Genomic DNA, 25,835 nt, shown 5'->3' on the forward strand with positions numbered 1-25,835 from the left:
TTGGTAAAAAAGCAGAAGAGGTCTTGAAAAAATTGGAGGATAAAGCCAAATCTATGCAAACTGTTAAAGATTTTCTGCAAGTTCAGCCACCTCATTTTAGTAGGCATTACCCTTCAAAGAATTAGACTTTTCCTGATCCCAGTAAACAGGGACGCACTAGGGTCTAGGGGTTATAGGTCTTCTAGGGGACAGACCTCTAGTCCTCAAAAGACTAAACAATGGCATGTTTCCTCTTCACAATCTGGGAGTTCTAAGCAACCTTCCCAAAGTAAGCATTCTCTTTGACTCAGCCATCCCCCTACCTGCCCCTGCTGGCCCAGGGTTGCCTTTGGGGGGAAGGTTGGCCAATTTTGCAGACGTTTGGTTCACCATCACAGATGACAAATGGGTATTCAAAACAGTATACCAGGGCTACAAGTTTTCTTTTCACACTTTTGCTGTTCACCAAGGATACCCAGATATTCCTCCAAATCAAAAGGCAGAAGCAGAAAAGCAAATTTCTTCCTTGCTGAACCTGGGAACAATAGAGCCAGTTCCTGTACTTCAGATAGGCCAAGGTTTCTACTCAAGACTTTTTTGGTTACCAAAAAAGGGGGCACCTGGCACCCCATTCTGGACTTCTCCATACTGAACACTTTTCTAGTGATTCCCAAATTCAAAATGCTCACTCTTCAGTAGTTGCTGCCAATGCTAGCCAAGGATTCTTGGCTGGTGACTTTGCTCTCAAAGAAGCTTATCTGCACCTACTAATTCAGGAAAGTTGCAGGCAGTACCTTCGTTTCAGAGCTGGAAAGTGACACTACCAATTCTCTGCACTGCCCTTTGTATTATCTACTGCTCCCAGAGTTTTAACAAAATGCCTGGCTCCGGTCATTGCTTTTTGCAGGCAGAGAAACTTTCAAATTTACCCTTACTTGGACGATTGCCTCATTCAAGCAAACTCTCCAGAACAACTTCTAAAGGATTTGGATTTTGTAAAGAACCTTCTCACCTCTTTGGGCTACACTCTGAACGAAAGGAAGTCAAGAATGGTACCCACAAGGGAGACTGTATTCCTGGGAGTGAGTCTGAATACAGCCGCCCAGATGGTATTCCTCCCTCAAGAGAAACAAATGCAGCTTTCGACTTACTTCAAAGATTTGGCAAGCATGACCCAGCTCTCTGCAAGGCAATTCCTGCAAGCCCTGGGATTCATGGCTTCATGTATTCTGATGATTCCATATGCCAAACTGCATATGAGGAAAATACAATGGTACCTCAAGAACCTTTGGTGTCAATGCACACAGGATTTAGACTTAATATTTCCTCTGATTCCCTGTCTGCAGACAGAGTTTCTTTGATGGGCAACAGCTTGTTTACAGAACAAAGGCCTGACTCTCACCACAGATGCCTTGGACTAAACTTGGGGAGTGCATCTAGATGTCAGATGCATACAGGGGACTTGGAGCAACCAACAGATTCACCTGCACATAAATCTGAAAGAATTGATAGCAATCCAGCAGGCCTTGCTGGTTTTCACGCATCTTCTTTCTCCTGGAACTCTTCTGGTCAGGACAGACAACACCACAGTCATGTGGTACATCAACAAGCAGGGAGGGACTCACTCTTACCCCCTGTGCAGACAAAGCATGTTTCTATGGTCCATAGCAGCCTCCATAGGCCTACATCTGATAACTGAGTTTCTTCCAGGCAGACTCAGCACCTTGGCAGATTGCTTGAGCAGGCAGGGCCTGGATCCTAACGAGTGGCAACTGAACAAGAACATCTTCTATTCCATCATTCAGCACTGGGGTTCTCCCCAGGTGGATCTCTTCTCATCTCCAACCAACCATCTTCTTCCAATCTTTTGCACCAGGGAACATCACGACAAAGCCTGGAGAGTGTATGCTCTGTCCTTCCCTTGGACACAGCTTTCAATGTATGCCTTCCCTCCTCTGCCTCTTCTTCCCAGAGTGCTGTTGAAGATAAGGGATGAAAAACCAAGGGCCATTATCATAGCTCCAGATTGTCCCAGACAGCATTGGTATCCACTGCTTTGCAGTCTCACCCAGTCTCAGCCTTGGCATCTTCCCCTGATACCAGATCCCTTGGTTCAAGAAGAGGGAAAATTTCTACATCCTCATCTTCAGACTCTGCATTTTGCAGCCTGGCTCATAGTATAAATCTATCGCAACAGATGGTTGAGATTCTTTGTGAGGCCATGAGGCCTAGCACTAGGAAATCTTACTCAGATAAATGGAAAAGATTCTGTATTTGGAGGCAAACTAGAGGGGAAGACTCTTCTCAACCATCACTTCCTCTTATTCTTGATTACCTGGCAGGCTTGCTTAATGGTGGGCTTTCCTTTTCTTCAATCAAGATTCATGCCTCAGCCATTTCTGCTTATTCTTCCTTTGAACAACCCATCTTCTCACATCCTTTGATGAAGCAGTTCCTGGGGGGGGGGGGGGGGGTAGCAATTTAAAACCTCCCAGAAGGGCACCTACTCCTGCTTGGGATCTTAATTTTGTGCTTGGGAAACTTACTCTGCCTCCTTTTGAACCAGCTGCCTCAGCAGATTTAAGGTTTCTTTCCTGGAAAACTGCTTTTCTCTTGGCCATTACTTCAGCTAGAAGAGTTTCTGAGCTGCAGGCCTTAATGGCAGTAGAGCCTTTTATCATCTTCCAAGCAGATAGGGTTTCCCTTCGAACCAATCCTTCCTTTATGCCTAAGGTGGTTTCTAGCTTGACTCTTAATCAATCTATCCACCTGCCTACCTTCTTTCCTAAACCTCAGAATAGAGGAGAAAAACTTTTGCACTACCTTGATGTGCATAGACAGCTTTGATTTTATCTTGATCGGACTAAAACCTTTCGGAAGTCTGACCAGTTATTGGTCAGTTTTGCATCTGGAGCTCAGGGCAAAGCTATTTCTAAACAGACAATTTCTAAATGGATTTCCCATTGTATTCACTTTTGTTCCTTGCAGCATGGCAAGGTTCCTCCACAGAGTATCAGGACCCATTCTACTAGAGCAGCTTCCACTTCAGCAGCTTTTTTGAGTGGTGTACCTACTATGGACATCCTGGAAGCAGCTACTTGGACTTCTGTTCACACTTTCACAAAGCATTATAATTTACCTTGGTTTTCTAAATCCAGGGCTGGTTTTGCCACTGCAGTGTTGCAGGGCATCATTTCCAACCCTTAAATAGTGGGTATCCCCCCTCCCTTTTTCCTTTGGGCTTTGGGAATCAACCCATTTTGAAAGGAGTGCAACAGTGAAACATGATGAACATAGTACGGTTGTCTAGTACACTTACCATAAATGTAGATGTTCGAGTGTATTCACTGTTGCAGTCCTGGTTCCCCCCTCCATTCCCCTTTTTTCCTAAGGCACAGACTGTCTGTTTATTTTGTGGATGGTATGTTTCCAGTGATTTTCTTTTCCTGGTCTAGCCTTCTTGGGGTCTCCTGACAGTTACGGCAAGAAAAACTGAGGAAATGGCATCGGCTGCCTTCCTTTATACCTGACGTCCTTAAGTCGGATTTATGGCCGAAGGCAGCCAACGTCATATACCAAGGCTTTTGTATTCTGGCCAACTGTGGGCTACCGGGAGTAGGATAACCCATTTTGTAAGGACTGCAACAGTGAATACACTCGAACATCTACATTTATGGTAAGTTTACACAACTGTACTTTGTGTGGTTTGAGCTTAAGATTCACTTAACATGCCCTTTCTAGAACGGTTCTGAGGTTTCTGTTATGCTCAGCTTCATCACAACCTCCTACTAGTAGAGTCTATATTACGTTGTCGAACATTTAAATGTTTGAACATCATATGATCAAACATTTAAATGTTCAAACGTTTCAACAGAGATCTCCGTATAGTATAGAAATGGAAGTTTTCCATTGTCACTGTAGTACGATCTTGGAGATGCTATATTTAAATAGCGGAGGTTTTTTCTGTGTTTTTTTTTTTTTGTTTTTTTGTTTTGATTTTCGAACTTTTAAGAGTTCGAACATATGGTGTCGATCATCTGGTGTCTGAACTTTTAAAAGTCCGATAATCTGATATAGACCCTACTAGTATATCGTCTACTATGATAGCACAAGGATGCCCAGAAAAAATTTGCTCCATTGCACACTAAAAGGCTTCACTTGCAGAATTTATTCCAAATAGCATTCTCAAAAATCTGTACCTGCCGAACGAAGTACTAAAAGTAGTGAGGAAAGAGGATTTTCTGTCAAGCTGAATTTGCCAAAATGCTCTTTGCATATAAAAAACTCTTTGCATTTAAGACAGAAAAAATACTGGTACTTGGCATCAAGGCTGTGACTTCGTCGACTGTGTGCATTGGATGATAATGTTGTGGATCAATGCATATTCTGATGTCATCTAAACCTTTTTATGAGCTACCACCATGGAAGATGCCCATTTTGTTGGAGTTTCGACTGGACAAATCACACCTTGTTGCACCATTTTATTTAACTCAGCTTTGACTCTGTCCTTCATGGCTATTGAAACTTTATGTGCTGGCCTGATAATTGGACTGACTTCTGGATCTAGCTTCATGGAGTACGTAACTGGAAGTTTGCCTAGTTTGTCTTGGAAAAGATCTGCATAGGTAGAAAAAATGTACTGGGCAAAATTAGAGTAGTGGTCTTTTAAGCTGTCATGGTGGACTTCCTTATTAAATGAAAGCAGTTCCATTTTCAAACTGTCTCTGAGCCCTAAATAATGACTGAGCATACCTCTTGACCACATAAAGTAATAAATCAAGAATTGGAGACAAGTGGATATAGTGGCAGCAGAAGCACCTAGAGACCTGTATCTGCTTTAAAATAGTCCCAAGGCTATTACGCATCTTGAAGATGCCAACACACAGACATTTTTATCTGGACCTCCTGGCTAAGTGGCAGAAACTTAACCTAGAGACCAGTACAAGCTATATGGGACTCCTGACTGAGCAGTACACAACAGTGGAGATGGAATTGATGGCATCGATTATGAATTTACAATAACAGTTACAGATGCTTTCATATGCTGGTAAGAATAAAGCATTTTTAAGAGACTTAAATGTGAATGTAATGCTTTTTGAGCAAAGAGAACAGTTGCATAAAAAGAAGAAGTTAAAATGAGACCTCAGGTACTTTGAAAGAGGGGAGGTGTTTGCCTGGCTGATGAGACCAATAGCAGCAGGCAATAGGAACCAAACCCCTGCCAGCAGCCAATCTGCGACTACAGAGGCAAGAGGATTGGTGGAAGGAGAGAGACCAATCAAATCAGCAGAATTGGCCCCACAACCTAGTGATAACCAATCAACTGTTAAGTTGAGGAAGGATCAGAGAGAGGAGCCGATGACACCAAACATCAATGGGGAAATGACCATCATTACACAAGACGTTCGGAGGAAAGTAAGAGAGATAGAAAACAACATGGAAACGAATGCTTTTTTGAAGTTTCCACTACCTTTCAGAGAGAAAATGACGTCACCAAATCAGCAGAACAGGGCCAGGAAGAGAAGAAAGTCATCAGAGAATCGACCGGAACCACGGACATTAATGAAGAGACCGTGGCAGTTCATGAAGAGGGACTAATACACAATATTTCCAAGTATGTATTGACTCAAAGTGAATTATCTTTGTTGCACAAGGGCTTGTCTTTTGTACCAGCTCTACGTATGGACAGTATTGAGTTTATCATAGATATTAAATTATTTAGTCGAAATGTGATGTTAAAAATGTTATATGGTTCTAATGAAAGTGGCAAAGTTAATGTTTTTAAAAAAATGTCAACGTATGTTCCACCTATGCATCCTCTGCTAATAGCATTTGAAAGGGCATGTGATAGTGATTTTTTAAAAATGACTCACAATGCAAACAGAAGCCATAGTTTTTATAATTTAACAGTACTAGAGCGACAAGCTCTGAAGCAATTACAAGAGAATGACACAATAGTGATTAGACCCGCTGATAAAGGGAGCTTTATTGTGATTATGGATAGAGAGGAATATTATAATAGAATAGTGAATATGTTGAATGATTGTGATACTTATGTACATATTACAGGGGAATGTCTGAACAAGTTGATTAAGAATGTTCACATTGACCTTTATGATTTTCTTATGAGTGGGGTAGTTACCCAGGAGATTTATAATTATTTTTTAAATGAAACACCAGTGATTCCCACATTTAGAGGACTGCCTAAGATTCATAAAGATCCTTTGAACCCACCCCTTAGACCTATAGTGTCTGGTAAGGGATAGGTAACCAAAGCTGTCTATTTTCTTAGAGAAGAGCTTGAGACCAGTTGTGGATAGGGTAGCAACTATAGTTAGGGATACTTTTTGGAGACATTGGCAGAGTATGTCTCATTAGATGGCTTGATCAGGACTGTATATTTGTCACTTTAGATGTGATGTCATTATTTACATTGATTCCAAATGATATAGGGATAAAATATGTGAGGTTGTTCCTTAGTAAAAATGAGATGGAAGGGGACAAAATTTTAATGCTGTGCTTATTACTGGAATTAGTTTTGAGCAACAGTGTGTTCAAATTTGATCAAAAATATTATTTAAAAACAAAAGGAGTGGCGATGGTTACATCATGCGCCAACTCCTAAACAAATATAGTGATGGCGTACTGGGAAAGTACCTATATTATAGAAAGAAGGAGATAGTTCATCCCTTTCTACAAGAGGTTTGTGAATGATGTCTTTTTTATTTGGACAGGCAGTAAAGAACAGCTGCAGGGGTTTATAGAGTATGCTAATAGTACCACAGATTTTTGGAAATTTATGGGTAAGTGGAGTGTGGATAGAATAGACTTCCTAGATGTTATGATATTTAAGGAAGCAGGTGAAATACATTCTGATATCTTCAGGAAAGAGTGTAGAAGGAATAATCTTCTGCACAGCACTAGTATGGACCCATCATACGTATATAACAACATAATAAGAGGCCAAGGACTTCGTACCTCTAGACTCACCAGTATGGACCCTAGTTGCGAAAAGGCATTAAAGACACTTGAAAAAGAGCTGTTAAAGAAAGGTTATAAGAGGAATGAGTGTGAGAGGTTGAGTGATGTACAGTTTATTGATAGGAGATGGAAAGGTAAACCTTACCATACAAGAAAGAAAGATAAGGAACAACACACTGAGTTGAGAGGAAAGAGTTCAGATGATAGTTATAGGGTAGTGATACCCTTTTCAATGGACAATAGAGTTGTAAATGACATCATAAGGAGAAATTAGGAAATTTTATTGATTGATGAGAAAATAAGAACTATAGTTGGAGATAGACCCAGATATTTTTACAAGAATAATAAATCCCTCAAAAGACTACTTTGTTATGAGAAGGATGTTGATATTAAGTTGTATCAGAGAGAATAGGAACCTTTGCGTGTAGGAGTTGTAACTTTTGTTCCTACATAGCAGGTGACAACAAGTTCATGCATCCCACTACTCATAAAATATACATATTTAGACATTTTGCCGATTGTAAATTGAGGGACTTCGTCTATTTGGACAGATGTACTGAGTGCCCTTGTTTTTACATTGGAAAAACTAACAGAACACTTCAAGAGAGGGTCAGGGAACATAGCCATGCTATAAACAGAGAAGATGAGGGGAATGCTCTGGCTAGACACATTTTAGAATATAGTTTGAGACACAGGTTCATATTTATGGTGATAGAATTGGTGAAGAAAGGTGTAAGACTAGGGAATTTTAAGAACTACAAGGAAAAATGTGAGACTAGATGGATAGTTAGGCTGCAAGCCGATAGGGACTATGGACTAAATGACAAAATATCACTGAAACCTTTTTTGCTAGAACGATAAATGAAGCACTAGGATTATTTTATAATGGTGAGTTTTTGTTATACAGTTTTTTTATCTGTTATATTGTCTGCAGGTCATTTTGTTTGATTTTTAAAACTGAATAGTATTTTTAAATTATATATGAAAGTGCCTATGGCAATGTTGCCATCTATGGACGTTCTGTAGATTGAAATATGCTGTTTGAGGATTTTCCCCTGTTTTATATACATGTTTTGTATATATTTTTATATATGTTTTTCATGTGCTTTTTATTTAAGTATTATATATATATATATATATAAATATATATATATATATATATATATATATATATATATATATATATATTCATATATGTTTATATTTAATGTTTTAATATGTAGAGTTTTGTTTAGGAGAGCATGAATCAGATGGATTAATACATTTAAATATGAAGTAAAGGATTTAATTGAAGTGTATAAGCAATTGGCTAAGCCATGATTGATGTAATGGGAGTAGACCTTTTTATATGCTGTGATTTCAGAGTTTAATTGTCTGATGAAAATGCCATGAGGCACAAAAGCGCTTACTACCTTTATGTTAATAAAGTATATGTTTTTATTTTAGTCAAAAGAAGCCATGTTTGTTGCTCCTTTGCTTAGCTGAATTTATTGACGAGTATATATTTGAAGGAGCGCTTTATTCCCCAGCTAGTGAAGGATTTGTTCTTCGCTAAATGAAAGCAGTCCCATTTTCAAACTGTCTCTGAGCCCTAATAATGACTGGACATACCTCTTCACCGCATAAAATAATAAGTCGTAGCTCTTCCGCTCTGCTGGAAGTAACAAGAAAGCACTACTGAGTCCTCGGTTTGAATTTCTTCATCTCCATAAGTAACAAGTTTTGCACACCTTGCCAAATGAAACCTTTCACCTTTACACACTCAAGCAAATGTTTCTGCAGACATAACATTGCACTTGGAACCTGTATCAACTTGAGCTCTGTGGGTTTGCCATTTATCTGAACATTGCAAAATACTTCATTCTTGGACCTTAAATCTATTGCATTGACTGTATCATGAAGCACTGACACCATCAATGTAAAGAGTAGGCTTGCCACAGTCTAACTGATCAACTCATTTCTTAAAATGTTCTCTTTTGATGATAGAATGTGAGCCTTTTTCATTTACAAAATCTTTTGAAGTGATTCCATTTATTACAGTTGTGGCATTGTTGACCAAAAGCTAAACACTTTTCACTTTTAGATTCATGATTACCACCACAATTATGACAATTGGCAATGAAACTAGGTTGGGGTCCATGCTTTGAATTTACTGATTCACTCATGCTTCACGGAGACTGTGCGAAGTCTGAAATGTGCTAGAAAGTTCTGGGGTTTACCAGTAGATGCTGCAGGGGTTACAGCTGCCATGTGCTTGAGCCTGTTTCTTTTAATAATGTGCTGCATACTGTCAACATGAACTTTATCACTGTGCCGTCTAGAACCGCTCTCATTTGTAAGCGTATTTCTGTGTTTCTGTAAGCTTGTATAGCTGACAAATCTCAATGGCCTTATTCAAAGTTAAATCACTGTCATGAAGCAAAATCTTTTTCACAGCATTATCTTTTATGCCATTAACATAAAAATCCTTTATCAACTCATCTCTTAAGTGACCAAATCTGCACATTTTAGCCTTATTTTTCAGGTCAATTATATATGCTGCAAAAGCTTCACCAGGCTTTTGATCCCTTGTGTAAAATATATACATACATACATGCATACATACATATATACAAATGTTTCAAGCACGGGCATTAAAGTCCTTCTAGCTTGCCAATATGCCAAAACACTTGTTCCCATAATAAATGTCCAGGCTGTTCTTAAAAATATCTAAACTAGTACTTGCTTTAATGTAATTTGGTAGTCTGTTCCAAATATTAGCTACTCTGTCAGAGAACCAATTAGTACACTTCTCATTCCTATAGAATCTTCTACATAGGTTATTTGACGGTTCACTAGTACTTTTTGATAACCTCAAACATTCCCAGAGGTAGTTGTCCCTGAATGCCCTATATACCTGAATAAGATCTCCTCTTAAATATCTGCAAGAGACACTGTACAAGTTCAGATATTTCAGTCATTTATAATAACTTAGATTTTCACATCCATGGATGCCCTTAGTATACTTCCGCTGTACTCTTTCCAGTTTATTCATGCTTGTTTTCCTATAGGCTTTCCATATTGTTATTCCATACTCAAGTTTGGGTCTAATGTAACTAACAAACAATGACTTCATTATGTTTGATTTCCTAGGCTTTATACATCTTTTTATACAACCTATAGTTCTATAACTATCATTAGTCAATTGGTTGATATGATTAGAAAAACTCAAAGCTGAATCTACCCATATACCCAGGTCCTTAAATGAGTCTACAGTTTCAATCACTGTGTGCTGTATTAAATATTCACCTTTCAGTTTATGTCTCCCAAATCTCATATGCTTAGTTTTTGATGTATTTATCAGCATGCTATTCTCCTGTTCCCAAATGGTCAATTTAGTCAAATTATTTTGCAGACATGCCTTATCTGTTACACTTGTAATCAGTTTACCCAATTTCAGGTCGTCAGCATATAGACTGTAGGACACCTCAGATGAAAAAGTAAGGTCTGAAAGATACAATCTAAACAAGTAAGGTCCTAGTACAGAGCCCTGTGGGACACCTTGACTGTAACCAAGGATTTCACCTGTCCAGTGATACTTGCCATGTCCTATTTGTAAGCCATGCAGCTATCCATCTTATCAACAGTGCATCAATACCTAGTTGTACAAATTTATTGATCAGTGTTTTGTGCATGACCCTGTCAAATGCCATGGAACATATCATAGTGGAACTCATAAACAAAGACATTGGTAATCTCCAAACTCTGAACCCTACCCAGTTTGGATTTATAAAAGGCAAATCATGTCTCCTAAACCTGATTGACTTCTTTGAAGCAGTCACCAAAGCCATAGATGAGGGTAAAATGGTTCACACAGCTTATCTAGATCTCGCTAAGGCTTTCAACACCATCCCCCACTCTGGAATTATAGATAAGCTCACTAAACTAGCTATAAATCCCTATGTCACAAGATGGGTTGCCAACTGGTTCATGGACAGAACCCACACTGTGAAAGTAGCAGATTCCAAATCCAACATCAGACCAGTGACAAGTGGAGTACCACAGGGTTCAGTCCTGGGTCCTCTCCTGTTTGGTATCTACTTCTCTGAAGTGCAGGCCAACACAGATGGTCTTTGGCTAACAAAGTTTGCAGAAGACTGCAAACTATGAGCCATAATCAAAACTCCTAACGATGTGCACAAACTACAAAAGGGCCTCACTGAGACAGATACCTGGTGTCAAAGCCATGGCCTGAAGCTCAATGCCAAAAAGTGTATTGTCATCCCCTTTGTTAAAAACTCTGTACCCATGAACTACCACATAGCTGGTAGTCTACTTAATGCCAAAAATGTGATAAGAGACCTTGGGACACAGGTGGACAGTAGTCTCTCCTTTGATAATCACATTGCCACAGTGGTCAGGAAATCCTTCTACGTGGCTCATCTCATCACAAAAGGATTCTCATCCAGAAAAAAAGAGGTCATTGTTCCCCTCTACTCATCACTCATTAGACCCATTATAGAGTACAACGCCCCTTTTGGTGTGTACCTCACAAGACATCTACAACAACTGGAAAGACCACAGAAGTACCTCACAAAGAGGATTACTGGCCTCAAACAGATGCCCTATGCAGACAGTCTCAAAAAACTACAGCTTTACTCCATCGCATATCGCCTACTCAGGGGCGATCTCTGCCTAACATACAAAGCTATTTCAAACCCAGAGCTGTTGAACATGCTCCACTTAAAGAAATCCCAATCCCTCTGAGCTACAATCTGTAGGGACCTAAACCTTGTCACCACAATAAACAGAACATGCTGGAGGGATAGATTCCTGTCCCAGAGACTTCCCATACTCTGGAACAGACTACCTATCTATGTCAAACAGAGCTCCTCATTAGCACTCTTCAAGAAAAATTTTGATGATTGGATGGGAAATGGGAAATTCACCCCGGGGATCACTTCTGTGGCTCTGCTCAACAGGGGCACAGGAAAATAAATTTATTGGGTGGCGAAAGCCAGGGTACATTTGTGGCTAGGCTTGTATAGTCCCTAGGGCCGATAGCCTAGTACCTACCTATGAACCTATGAACAAACTAAGTAACAGGCAGAGCTTACATACATAATGTACATTCTCACATCTAAACAACTAACTACAGAATGGCAGCCAGGCTCACATGTGCTCAGTATTTATATACTTGTGCATTATCTTGGATAGCTTCTTAAAGGCATACACACACATATTGATCTACAGAAAGTATGGAAAAGTATACAGGAACATATCTGTACAAGAAAAAAAAAAGACTAGAAAAGAAAGCACATCTGTCTTCTACCTTCTTGCATGGCGTCTTGGAATAGAAACTTGCCAGTATTGTTCAAAGAGGGGAGGAAGCAAGCTCTGCTTGAGGAAATTCCACAGATAGATCAAATCTTGGAAGACTCCCTGATCTAGTTTCCATTTGTGAGGGTTTGCCCTGGTCCTGCTCAGTTTGTCTGTCCTAAAATTTTGCTCTGACAGAATGTAGAATACCTGTAGAGTGAGATAGTGCTGTCAAGCTATATCCTAAGCTAATATAGCTAGTCTGCAAAGGAGATATCATCTATTCCCCACTTGATGATGGCTATGTGACTGTGGTATTATGTTTAACAACTTGAAAAGGTCCCTGGGACCAAAGGTGATTCAGAGAGGTGAGTGCCTTGATCAGAGCAAGTATCTGTTTGATATTTTGTACTTGCATCTGTCTTTTGTGTTCCACACACACACCCTACACTTTTATCCCTCCTGAAACTGCTCACCAGGCAAAGTTTGAGGTGTCTGTGGTGACTGACTGCTTTGGAATGGGTAGGGAGAAGGGGAGACCTGGATTTAAGAATGTCTGTTGTCTCCGCCAAGTGATTTCTCTTCATGACAAACCCCAGCACTGGGATTTGAAAAGATAAAGCATGTTGGTACTGGAACCAAAGAGACTTTAGATACCACCATATCTTATATGGTATCTTGCCAGAGGTATCATGAGAATCATACAAGTCATAAGACCCCCAAATCCTGAAGTATTCCCTTGCAGTGACCAAAGTGTGGAAAACCTTAGAAATAAATCTAGACATAGATCTATTTTTCTGTGCAAGTAAGACTTTTTGAACTTAGATGTTTAGTTGACATTACAGGAACACAATCCTGTGTGAAGGAGTCAAGAAAGACATTTGAATGTTCTCTTAAAATCTCAACTTGTGTAAGAAATCTAACCCAAGAGAGAGATTCCTGACACTTTGAAAAAGACTGTGCAAAGATAAGTAAGTCATCTAAATATGGACAAATGTGGATACTCATAGTCTGTAATGAGCTTCAACTGGAACTAGACACTTTATGAACACCATTGGTGCAGTGGCTAGTACAAAGGGTAAGGCAGATAATTGGTAATGTGATCCAGACACACAAAACCTTAGGAAGTATCTGGAGACTGGATGAACAGGGATTTAATGTTGAGCTTTTTTAAGTCTAGTGTTACTAGGAAACTTGAAAGAGGCAACAGTTTGTGAAGTGAAATTATTTTGAATTTGGGCACAATCACAAAGCAGGTTTAGGAAAGAAAGATCCAGAACTGGTATCCAAGCATTTGCTTTCTTTGGCACTAAGAACATCCTTGAATAAAAAAATCTTCCCATCTGGGAAGGATGAACTAGTTCTATAACTCCTTGGGTCAGCATGTGATGATAAGCTGAGGAAACAAAAGAGTCTGATCTGGGGGATGAGGAATGACCCCCTGGAAAGGAGGAGTTTCCTTCACTACCATTTGTAACCGTGATGAATGATCTTCAGAACTCATTTGTCAGAAACTATCTGTTGCCAAAGAGAAAACAGAGATTCAGACTTACTGGAAGAAAAAAGGGCCAGACTAGGAGGGGTTCACACAGTCTCTTGAATAGTCATTCAGACTTGTTGGACTCTCCTGGGATTGTTGAGACTGTTTATTCTGCTTTTTGCCAAAACTGGATGAGGAGTTAGAGAATCCCTTCGAAAATTTGGAAAAGTAGGGCTAAAAAATCGTAGAGATGCCCTAGGTGAGCTTACTCCTTTCCTTACAGGTTTTGATCTTCTCTGCAGCAGAGAGGAAGAAAAACTGAATCTCTGACCAACGGGGAATTTTAAATCTCATGTTTAACATCCTGAAGGTTCTGAAAATGCAACAATGAAATGTCCTCAAAACAGTACCAGTGCCTATAGCCCTGTAAGTTGTATCAAACAGTCACACACACAGTGAACAATGAGTAGTGACCTGTGCTACAGAAGACACTAAATTATTTAAAGCAGATTTTTCCTCACAAGAAGAAATTGCAGACAAAACATTACTCATACTTTCACAATTAGTCAGAACAAACTTTAACATGAGCCTGACAATTCAAAATTCTGAAAATTAAAGTTGCGGAAGTACACACTTTTTTCCCATACTTACCAATAATTTTCCGTCTTTATAAGAAAGAGTAGAGTTGGAATTAACTAAGTTTTTAGCAGCAATGAGATCAGCCAAAGCTATAGCTGCTGGTCAAGTTTGGGAATAGTATAAAAAAATGACCAAGGAACTTTATTCCTCCCATCTACCTTTTTAGGGGCAGCTGGCTGACTAACCAGGGAAATTGCAGACAGTAGCACACTCATCTTGTTATGCAGATAGAACAGGAGGAAAGTGTGTAGAGTTTGGAAATTATTTCTGTAACAACTCATAATATTTTCTGAGGGACTGAGAAACCTCAGTGTTCTCCCAATGAAAACAGTGGCACATTCTAGCAATAGTCTTAGAGAAAGAGGCCCACCCCCACAGGCAGACTCAGAAACTGGGATCTCTTCTGTTCATATTCAGAATCTTGAATCTCTTCATGAAAAGTGGTATCCCAGTTTCTTTTACCAGCAACTACTTTACAACAAGGCTCAATATCCTGAATTAAACCCATTGCTAAATCCATTAAACTACCCCTGTGTAAGGAAATTTGAGGAGGAAGAGGCACATGCTTAGTTTTCAGTTTCTTTTGGACAGGAAAATGGGGCCAACCATGATGTTAATGGCAACAGCAGCAGCTTCCCCAGGGATGGTCCCAGCATTCTGACATAATAGGGAAGTCTTCCCAGTTCTTTCTTCCAGAACTGACAAGAGTGGCTCTCCCTTGCCCAGTGAGGGGACCCCTACAGTCACAGATGATGTGGCTGGCCCCCGTTCTGTAATGGCTGTAGGTGCTACAACAGAGAGATCCTGGGTAAAAGATGAGTGGTCTGAGGTACAACAAATGGCTGCAGCAGAGTCACCCATCTGTGGCTGAGGAAAACTGCTACTCTGTGCTGTGGTGGCAAAGGCTGTTTGCTTAGCTTTCTATTTTTGTGGCTGGAAGGAGAAACAGCTGGGGGGCCAATAGTTTCTTCCATGGTCTTGCTAAAAATGGTGCCTGTTTCTTGGGAAAGACACACAGCAAATGCCAGGAAAAACTACATGTCTTTAAAAGTCACTTTTTTTCACTGAAAAACTCAGTAAAAAGCCCTTTAAAGTACCTTACCAGCCCCCAAATAGTAAAATAAACACATTTTCTCCACAGGAAAACATGATTTGCAGTTGCCTGACTCAATTTTTAAACTGACAGAAAAAAACTATGATACAATCTCATGATAGTTCATTTGAACGCAAAACATCTAGCTCTAAAATAACTTTCCTGAAGAGGAAAGTGACAAATACAAACAATATTTAGAAAATGGAAGCTTTTTCCCCCAAAGGGAACTTATCTGCACATCTAGCTCTAAAATAACTTTCCTGAAGAGGAAAGTGACAAATACAAACAATATTTAGAAAATGGAAGCTTTTTCCCCCAAAGGGAACTTATCTGCCAAGCAAAGGAACAGCACTAAGTCACTCATCGATCTTAGAAAGCTTTAGACGTGAGTACTCTTCAGTGACGGTACAGCTCTGAAAGGCTTGGCACCCAAACCAGTATTTTAGTCAGTTCAGCTCGAACAGCCTGACACTTTGGGGATGTAGAAGGTGCCCTGAAGCTTTGGAAGCTGGCTGTCTTTTACATTCTTTGCAGGATATAACCTATATAGCTAAGGCTACTGAAGCAGTGGTCAATATGATGAACATCCTTGATGACTTCTGGAAATTACTTTCAAAATGGAAGCAGGATAAAGAGTCAACCAAGACATTCAAAAAGACTTGAAATGGATGGAAAAATAATAAAGTGGAAGAGAGAACAAAAACATAGATATGCTGTTAAATGCATTTTAGGGACAGACTTGATAAACTAATAGTCTGATTTTGTCATAAAATGAAACAAAATATAATTTAAATTGCCCAAAGTTAAGCAAGCAATGTAAGAAACCAAAAGAAATGCTGACAGCCAATAGGACTGCATAGGAAGAGTCATCTTAGCCTGGTTTATAATGCACAGCTGTGTTAACATCATCTTCCTAGGAAAGAGACAGAATAGAAACATTTCGGAAGGGGACACAAATGTGATATGTGTTTTGCATCAAAAGAAATTACAAGAGCTTAAAGTGTATATTCTTGAATAAGGAAGATGACGGTGGGTAGATTTAAACAGGAATTAGAAATTCCTCAAGGGGATCTAAAAAGCCCAAGGGGGTGCAAACAAAGCTAGAAAAATGGAACTAATTTAAAATCTATCATGTAGATGGCTTACAGGACTGCAAGGAAGTGTTTAACAGAAAGGATAGAGAATGAGTGGAATAGCCTTCCTGTAAAAGGTGGTATGGTCAAAACCATTAACAAAATTTGAGTCAGTGAAACAGACACAAGGCATTTCTTACAGGATGTGTAAGAAAAGAAATAAGCTGGTAGTTAGAGAGTTTGCAGCTTATACTACAAGCAGGGAAAAGGGTAAGAGAGAAGAATGAGATGATCTTTATTTGCCATTAAAAATCTGTGTGTCTGTTCACAATATTTTTATTTGTTAACCTTGCTAGAATTCTGAAACATGGAACAGTTTCACATTCAGCCCAGAAAACCACAAAAGCAGACCAAAAACAGGATCACATAATACAAGGTGACATTGATACACATTGTTTGGAAATACTGAATACATTTGAATGTTAGTAATGTAATATTACACAATGTTGGTTAGTCATTAGATATTTTCAATTTGTTAAAGCAAGTATATCAGAACAATTGGGGAAAATTAAGATGCAGTAAGAATCTTAAGCAAAAGGCAAAAAAGTAATTTTATGTGGAGCTTTTCTTCCCAGGCCTTCTTTGAAATCGGACCTGTGCTCAGTCAGATTTTTCCTGTTAAAAATGACAATAAATAAAAAGTGGTGGGGAAGAAAGGGGGAGATGGTGACTGAGAGAGGTGGGGGAGTTGAAAGAGAGGATATGTGGTGTAGGGTAAGAAAGGAGATAGAAATTATTCAATGTGATGGGGCAGAACAGAGAGGTGGGGACCAAATAATTTCTGCAGCAGAAACAATAAGGAAGTTAAACAGTGAGAACGATGTTTACTATGAAAAGCTTAAATGCTTAAAAATGATTTTAAGCATGATGAGGGCATGTAGTGTCACTGAATACCTGCATCATTCAGATGTATAGTTTGAACTTCTCATATGTTGTTGAACCTATTTTTTATGCTTTCACTTACACATTTTTTATATCAAAAAAAGTTGTTACTTCAAGTGTTGCAGTTTCAAAGTCAGTTGTTACGTTTTATTTTTTCTTGATGCATATTTCTGTTGCATATTAGCTCCCTCTTCTTTTCCACTATTTCCCTGTTTTGGGACATCATCTGCCCATCTGTGCAAATCTGGCTATGCAGACTAAGAATGCTGCTTTACTGACCTTATGGTCCACAGTGCATTTCAGACCAGAATAAAACCAGTATGGCCCAGGAACAAGTCGATGCTTCAGATTGGAGGAACTGTCCTCACAACAGACTGACACTTTCTTTTTGTGGCAAACTATTTATTTATTTTTATTTATTTATTTGACATTTGTTTACCGGGTTGGTCTGACTGGGTCTACAGAGCCCGTTTTCAGCAGCGGTCCGGGGAGAAAAGCTCCACATTCAGTACAATACAAATACAATATAATCTAATACAATAAAGATTACATTAGAAATACTATACAAAAAATAAGTTGAAAGAACAAACTGCTACAAGATTTTGTAATATATTACTACAATCTAGACAATTCTATACAGTTAAAACATTACAGACAATAATAGTCACTCTTATCATACATTATGTAGATGGTGTCCAAAAAAAAAGGTGGTGCAATGTGTGACATTGTTATAGTACATGCAAAATAGAATGTTAGTTTCAGTTAGGAAAATAACAGCCAGAAAGCTAGTGATGCAGATAGCTAGTGAGAGAGAGTTAAGAAGAATAGAAGCATTAAAGTCTGAGCAGCAGCTTAAGGATATGGTATAGAAGCAGAAAAGGGTTAGAAGAGCTTTAGGATCTTGCAATCTGTGAGGGACTGAAATGTGAGAGAAGAAGAAGACCTGAGAATTAGGCAGGCTTTATGCAGGAGCAGAGCCGTGTATTTCTGAGATGATTTTTTTTAAAGAAGCTTTGAAATAGGTTAGGCCAGGAATAAACCTGGTAGCTAGAGGTAGTGAATTCGAATGTACAGAGACAGAGTATGAATTCAGAGAGTGACCAGGTTTTCTTGTGGGATTTGAGATAGCTAAGACATTTTTGTCTTCTGATTGTAGGGATCGATTTGGTGTGTAAGGTGTGACTAGATTGGCTAGTGCAGCGCAGGCAGTAGGCTTGAAAATAAGGTTGTGCAAGGTAGATAGCTGAATAAAGGCAAGTTGGTTGGGTAGTTCACGCCAGTTTAATTCTAGGAGTGGTTTACAGTGGTGTGTGTGTGATATTTAGAGTTTGTGGCAAACTTTGCAACTTTCTTGTAGCACTGTTCCAACTTGCTTAGGGTAGAATTAAGTTAGTTAAGACAGGGGCACCATACAGAAAAGATGGAAGTAAAAATGTTTTTGCAAGGGTAGTTTTGGTTGCTGCAGTAAAAAAATGTTTGTTTCTATATAAGAGTTCCAGTTTTTGGTGAGTTTTCTTTATATTTTGCTGTATATGGGGATCAAATGACAGTTTATTGTCAATGATAACACCTAGAAGTTTGGCTTCCTGCACTGTTTCTATGGCAGTGCTGTCAGATGCAAGGATGTTGAAATGATCAGTGACAAGGGATGTGTTTTTGGGATGAAAGAGTACTAATTTTATATTCTTTGGATTAAGAAAGAGTTGGGCATTTCTTAGCCAGGATTCAACTGCTGTAAAGGTCTGTTGAGTTTTTGAGAGTAGTTCTGGTAGTGATTGAGCAGTGCAGATTATGGTGGAATCATCAGCATATTGAATGAGGGTCCCAAGGTGAGAGGAAGTGTGAAGGTTGTTTGTGAAAATGTTGATGAATAGGGGTCCTAGGATGGAGCCTTCGAGGACTCCAGTAGGGTTGTAGAGAAAGGATGAGAGTTTGTTGGACCATTTCACTGTTTTTTTATGATCCTTGACATAGCTCTGAAACCATTTTACTGTGTTATTGAGAAGCCTAAGTTAGACAGTGTGTTCAAAAGTAAGGTCTGAGACACTGTGTCAAAGGCCTTGGAGAGATCAAGGAGTACTGAGGCTGTATAGTATCCTGCATCTCTGGCTGTGTTCACGGTGTCTGTAAAAGATAATAGGGCTGTAGCTGTGCTGTGGCTGGGTCAGAAGCCATGTTGGGTTTTGGTTAAAAGATTGTTTTCCAATAGATATTACATTACCTGCTGATGGATACCTCTCTCGGAGAATTTTGGATATGGGTGACAAGATGGATATAGGACGGAAATTGGATGGATCAAAAGAGTTGCCTCCTTTGTGGATGGGAGTGATATGAGATTGTTTCCATATGGAAGGGACTTCTGATTCAGATAAAGACCTATTTATAAGGATACTGATTGGGTAGGCGACTGAGTTAGTAGTCAGTTTGAGGTAGTATGGGGGGAGATTGTCAGCTGAAGCAGAGCAGGGTTTCAGTTTTTGTAGCAGTTTCTTAATGGTGTCAGTGGGTATGGGCTGAAATGAGAATGGGGTTTGTATGACATTTTGTTGAGTATGAAGGTTAGTAATGACAGGGTTAGAAGTAGTTGATGGCCTGGAGTCGGTGTCTGAATAGGTTGAAGGGTGGGGCGGTCCAACATTAGAGGTATTAGTAGGTCTGAAATTGATTTTATGAAGTGCTTGTTAAAGTTTTCTGCTATTTGTGATAGAGGGGTATCGGGTGATAGGGTGTGCTCTCCATTTCTTCCAGGATTAGGTAGAGAAGATATGGAGTGTCAGAATTTACTGGGGTTGATTTTATGCTGGAGTTGAATCTGGGAATAATATAACTTCTTATCTCTGTTGATTAGTTTTGTCACTTTGTTACGGAGTGTTTTGAAATGAACATGATTTTGTTCATTTTTGTTTTGTTTCCAGGTTGACCAGGCTCAGTCCCTTTGCTTCATCAGGTGTTTACATTCCTTAGAGAGCCATTATGCCGAGTTCTATTTGATTCTTTTCATACGAATGGGAGCTAATCTATTAAGTATGTGAAGGAAGGTGTTATTAAAGTATAGTACAGCATCATTAGGGGTAGTTGTTTAAGGGGTGTCCAGTCTATTTCCTGTAGGAGATTGTTAAATTTATGCTGACAAAAATGAATTGAGTTCCTAACTGATTTTATAGTGTGTACTCTTAGTTGTTAGGAGTTTGTTATAAGGGAGTAAGCTGGCAGATGATCGCTCAGGGAGCTACGCAATGCACCAGAAGAGGGGTAATTAGTCTAAGGTGGATTGGCAGGCAAGATCTTTGCTGTATATTGTTGGAGCATTGATAAGCTAAAAAAAAACATACAGATTTATACTATTTGTGGGGGAGTCGGAAGCTATGGTTTGCCAATCTATATTTACGTCTCCTAAGATTATTGGTTCAAGGTTTATTGTTTGGGATGTCCAGGATAAAATATTTTCCAACACTGGTATATTGTTACCTGGTGGGATATATATTACTATTATGCAAATTATTTTTGATATATTAAGGTTCAAAAACTATGCTGATTCCTGTATATGAACTGTATATGTTCACAGTTTACACTGATTTAGTCAGTAGCATTTAGGTATTATGTGCCCTAAAAGTTGTACTTCTGTTGGAATATAATATTTTACCAGTACAGTACCTTCAGATTTCGCACTTTCCCTGCCCCATCCCTCATTCAAGGGCAAAAGTAGAACTTGGATAATAACAGTATGTACTGCCATAATGTGTAGTGCACTTTGGTGGTATTCCCAAAGCAGTACATTCGTTATATGGTTTTTTTTTGGTTTGTTTTTTTGTATAAGAACTCTTAATCGTGACTTTTACTGTCACCTTATACATATATATATATATATATATATATATATATATATATATATATATATATATAGACATTATTCAGTTCTTTAGAACAGGTGTATTTCCAACTTTTTATATTGTATATATAAGCACAAAAGGAGGGGGAGTATCTATATTCATCAAAGATACCTACATCTCCAGGTTAGTGGCACTGCACGAAGCATCGGAAACCATTCATGTGCAACTAATAGCGGGCAAAACTGCCTTTCAGTTTGTAGCCTGCTACAGAACACCCTCCCTATTACAGGAACCCCACTTGGCATTCCTGAGAACACTGGAGAATATGAAGGTCTCTCCAAACACTATGTTATTGGGTGACTTCAACTACCCAGACATTGACTGGGAAAACTACTCAAGCCCAAACACCCTCTCCCAACGGTTCCTTGAATTTATAAACTCTAACGCAATGCAACAACTGGTCACCACTCCCACAAGAGGGAACAACATATTGGACCTGGTCATCACTAACATAGGGACTCTATGTTCCACACCAGAGGTAAACCTCTCATTGGTAAGATCAGACCATAAACAAATTTCCCTGGACATCCATATCCCGTCCCCACCCCCAGCCAAGGAAATCACTGTAAAGAATTTCTCAATAGCCAACTTTGCACTTCTCAAGACTGAGGTGGAATCCTTCAAAGCCCCTGGGCCAGAGGATAATACAGCCCAATCCGCAGAATCCTTTACAAATGCATTCTATGAGCACCTGCAGGAATGCATGGATCGTGCTATCCCAAATAAAACCAAGACTCACTACTCCAAAAACAGGAGACCGGTCTGGTGGACCCCGGCCATAAATAAGCTATACAACAGAAGGAGGAAGCTACTACATGACAGAGCAAAATCCCAAAAAGGGAAGGCATCTCTGATCAGTATTACCAAGAAACTTCGATCCCTTATAAAATCATCAAAGGTCAATTTCGAAAGAAAAATTGCCTTAGACACTAAAGAGAATCACAAGGCCTTCTTTAGTTATGTCAGGAACATGGGTGGAAACTCCCAGATATTCTCTGAATTGTTGCATAACGGTACAAAATATACCGAACCTACAGACATAGCCAACATCTTGGCAGACAGATTCAGCGCAAACTTCTCCCCCCCTTCCCCCCCAAAGGAGCAAATGCCTATCCCAACTGAATGTAACCTCCCTGACATCACAGATGCACAGGTGAAAACTGCCCTCTCCAAAGCAAAAAACACAGCATCTATGGGACTGGACGGTGTCCCAGGCTGTGTCTTGCACAAGCTCCAAGAAGAACTGAACCCTCACATTAAGTCACTGTTCAAACTTAGCCTTACTACAGGATATGTACCCAAAGAACGGCGTACAGCTACAGTGGTCCCACTCCACAAAGGTGGTGCCACAACGGACTCCGGAAACTATCGCCCCATAAGCCTGACTAGTCTGGTCTGTAAAGCTATGGAGCGTATTATCATGTAACTCATAAACAAAGACATTGGGAGCCTCCAGACACTGGACCCTACCCAATTTGGCTTTGTTAAGGGCAGATCTTGCCTCTTAAACCTAGTTGATTTCTTTGAAACAGTTACCAAAACCATAGATGAGGGCAAGGTAGTCCACACAGCCTATCTGGACCTCGCAAAAGCCTTCGACACAATACCCCACTCGGGCATCATAAATAAGCTTACCAGCTTAAATATCAACCCCTATATCACAAGATGGGTTGCAAACTGGCTCAGAGATAGAACCCACATGGTCAGAATCGCAGGTGCCATGTCCAAATTCAAACCAGTTACAAGTGGCGTCCCACAGGGCTCAGTTCTGGGACCTCTCTTGTTTGGTATATATTTCTCTGAGGTTCAGGCTAACACGGGGGGATTATGGCTGACAAAGTTCGCAGATGACTGCAAACTGGGGGCCATAATCAAATCTCCAGCTGACACAAGCATCCACCAAAAGGGTCTCACAGAGATGGATGCTTGGTGCCAGAGCCACGGCCTCAAGCTAAATGCTAAAAAGTGCATAGTCATCCCCTTTGGGAAAAACAAGGTGCCCACAAATTACCACGTAGGTGGTAATCCATTAATTATTCTAGAAGTAATTAGAGATTTGGGGACCAACGTAGATAGTAATCTCTCCTTTGATAATCACGTTGCCAAAGTGGTTAGAAAGACCTTCTATATAGCCCACCTTAACACGAAAGGGTTCGCATCTAGATCAAGAGAGGTCATTGTGCCCCTCTACTCATCACTCATCAGGCCCATAATTGAATACAATGCCCCATTTGGGATGTACCTTACCCGACACCTGCAGCAACTGGAGAGACCCCAAAAGTACCTCACCAAGAGGATGATGGGCTACAAACAGATGTCCTATGCAGCTCGACTAAAGAAACTCCAGCTCTACTCAGTTGCTTACCGCCTGCTCAGAGGTGATCTATGCCTGACGTACAAAGCCATGTCAAACCCAGAATTAATGGACATGCTCCACTTCAAAAAATCCAAGGTCCTTAGAGCTACACGCTCCAGGGACCTAAACCTCAGCACAAAAATAAATAGGACATGCTGGAGGGACAGATTCATTTCTCAGAGGCTCCCCTCACTGTGGAATAGAATCCCAATTCATGTTAGACATAGCCCCTCGCTGACCCTCTTCAAGCGAAATTTGGACGCGTGGATGGGAAATCGCAAATTCACCCCTGGGATCTCTCCTGTGTCCCTGCTAGACAGAGGCACAGTAAACTAATCTTAAAAGGGTACCTTCTGTGACCTACTTTACAGAGGCACAGTAGGCTAATCTAATAGGGAGGTGGAAGCCAAATACACTCTGGCTAGGCTTATAAATGCCCTAGGGCAGATAGCCTAGTATCTACCTATGAACCTATGAACCTATTTAACACCTTACCTATGTAGTGTTCAATTTTTAAGAACTTAAGTACTGAAATAACATTTCACTTATTTAGACTTCAACCGTCCCTTCCTATTTCCTCATTCTGACTTAGTAGTTATTTAAGTAAGTATAATATGGAGGTCATGCATTAGTGTGTAGTATTTTAATTTCCATATGAATTTTCTCCACAAATACCATGCAAACCACATCCACTTAAGTTCCGTATTGGTTTCTCTTGTTTCATCTCCTGATTTGACAGGTCTAGTAAGATTGACTAGTCTAACATTTCAATGTACACAAGTTCGCAGATCCCTGTTATCAATATAAAACTGGCCAGACTTATTGTTAAGAACCTCAGTGTAACATGTTAACTTTTGAACAGTGCATGTAAATCATATACCGTAGACCTGCATTCAAATACACACAGTCATGGTGAAGTAAAATTTTGAAGAATCTGTATATGGAAACCTCATTAACTGTATACACACATAATCTGTAAGCATGTAAACTTTTTTTTTTGCAAACAGTAAAGAAATACCCAGATTGTGGTCGAAAAGGGTCCAGGGAGCAGCCCACCCACCCCGTCACCGAGTACCTGCATCTGAACTGAGTATATGCATGCTTCCCCTTGAGCCTCCCAGTCACTAATGATGATAAGTAAATAAAAAAAAGAGGTGATGAAACTGTTTTTCTTTCTCTCATTTAACAGATTCAATCAAGCCAGTGTGCCTACCTAATGCTGAACAAGTATTTGCATCATCACAGTCCTGTTGGATATCTGGTTGGGGATCTACATTTTCTGGAGGTATGGTGCTTGTAATCAGTCTGTGTATATAATGTGTTGTAAGAGAAGGTCAGTTGTTATTGGTAACTAACAAACTATAAAACTACAACCAAATCACTTTTGCCAGAATTAAACAGTAATGTACACTCTTGCTTCTCTTTGAATTATTGCATTTTGTTAAAGCACTATTTACTTATCAAAGGGTTATCATTTGTTTTTACCAGGTAACAACAATGTATTACTTCCTTACATTGGTATTTAAATATTGCATGTACACATAAGCGTGCATTCATAAAGTAATTGCAATGATACAATATTTCCAACAAAAATCAGTTGCTGGACTGCATCTGTTAAACTGCTGTTGTGCCTTTCCCATTCTGATGTTCATTACTCTCACACACCACAACATCACAAAGAACATCTTAATGCATGCATGCTGAGAAGATTGCAGTGTTTAGAACTAAATAAAGATAGAAAAGGAATTGTCATTCTTTATTAATTCCAAGCGCTTGTTATAAAAAATGTTCGAAGAGTTAACAATAACCAGTTAACATCAAAATATTGTATAGCAGTAGTCATATACATAAAAAAAGGAAATGCAGTTTCCTATTTTATACTAGTTAGACCACTCTAGTTGTATTCTTAAGCTCTCTAGAGTTCACACTTTACTGTAACTAATTAACTTGTTTTGCAAACAGTGCAGAAACTCTCTCGGTATAATTTCTCAGTGTATTTTGAGTTTCTAATGCCATGATGGGAATAGACCCAATTCCTAAGTCAGGATACAATTAGAATTTATGAAATTAGTATTGCTTCAGTCTAGCCAAGACTGCTCTTCTC

The 25,835-nt window shown here is 39.5% G+C and overlaps 1 protein-coding gene across 1 annotated transcript in view; it reads left to right on the forward strand.

The window, feature by feature from the left end:
- TMPRSS2 (transmembrane serine protease 2) overlaps positions 1-25,835 on the forward strand; it is a 396,349-nt gene that overhangs the window by 320,285 nt on the left and 50,229 nt on the right. The window contains exon 7 of the mRNA XM_044071951.1: positions 24,921-25,016. Within this exon, the coding sequence (XP_043927886.1) occupies positions 24,921-25,016 (96 nt within the window). The remainder of the gene's footprint in view (positions 1-24,920; positions 25,017-25,835) is intronic.

This window comes from Protopterus annectens, chromosome 5.part0, assembly GCF_019279795.1.
Source record: "Protopterus annectens isolate FY-2018-M chromosome 5.part0, PAN1.0, whole genome shotgun sequence".
Taxonomy (NCBI): domain Eukaryota; kingdom Metazoa; phylum Chordata; order Ceratodontiformes; family Protopteridae; genus Protopterus; species Protopterus annectens.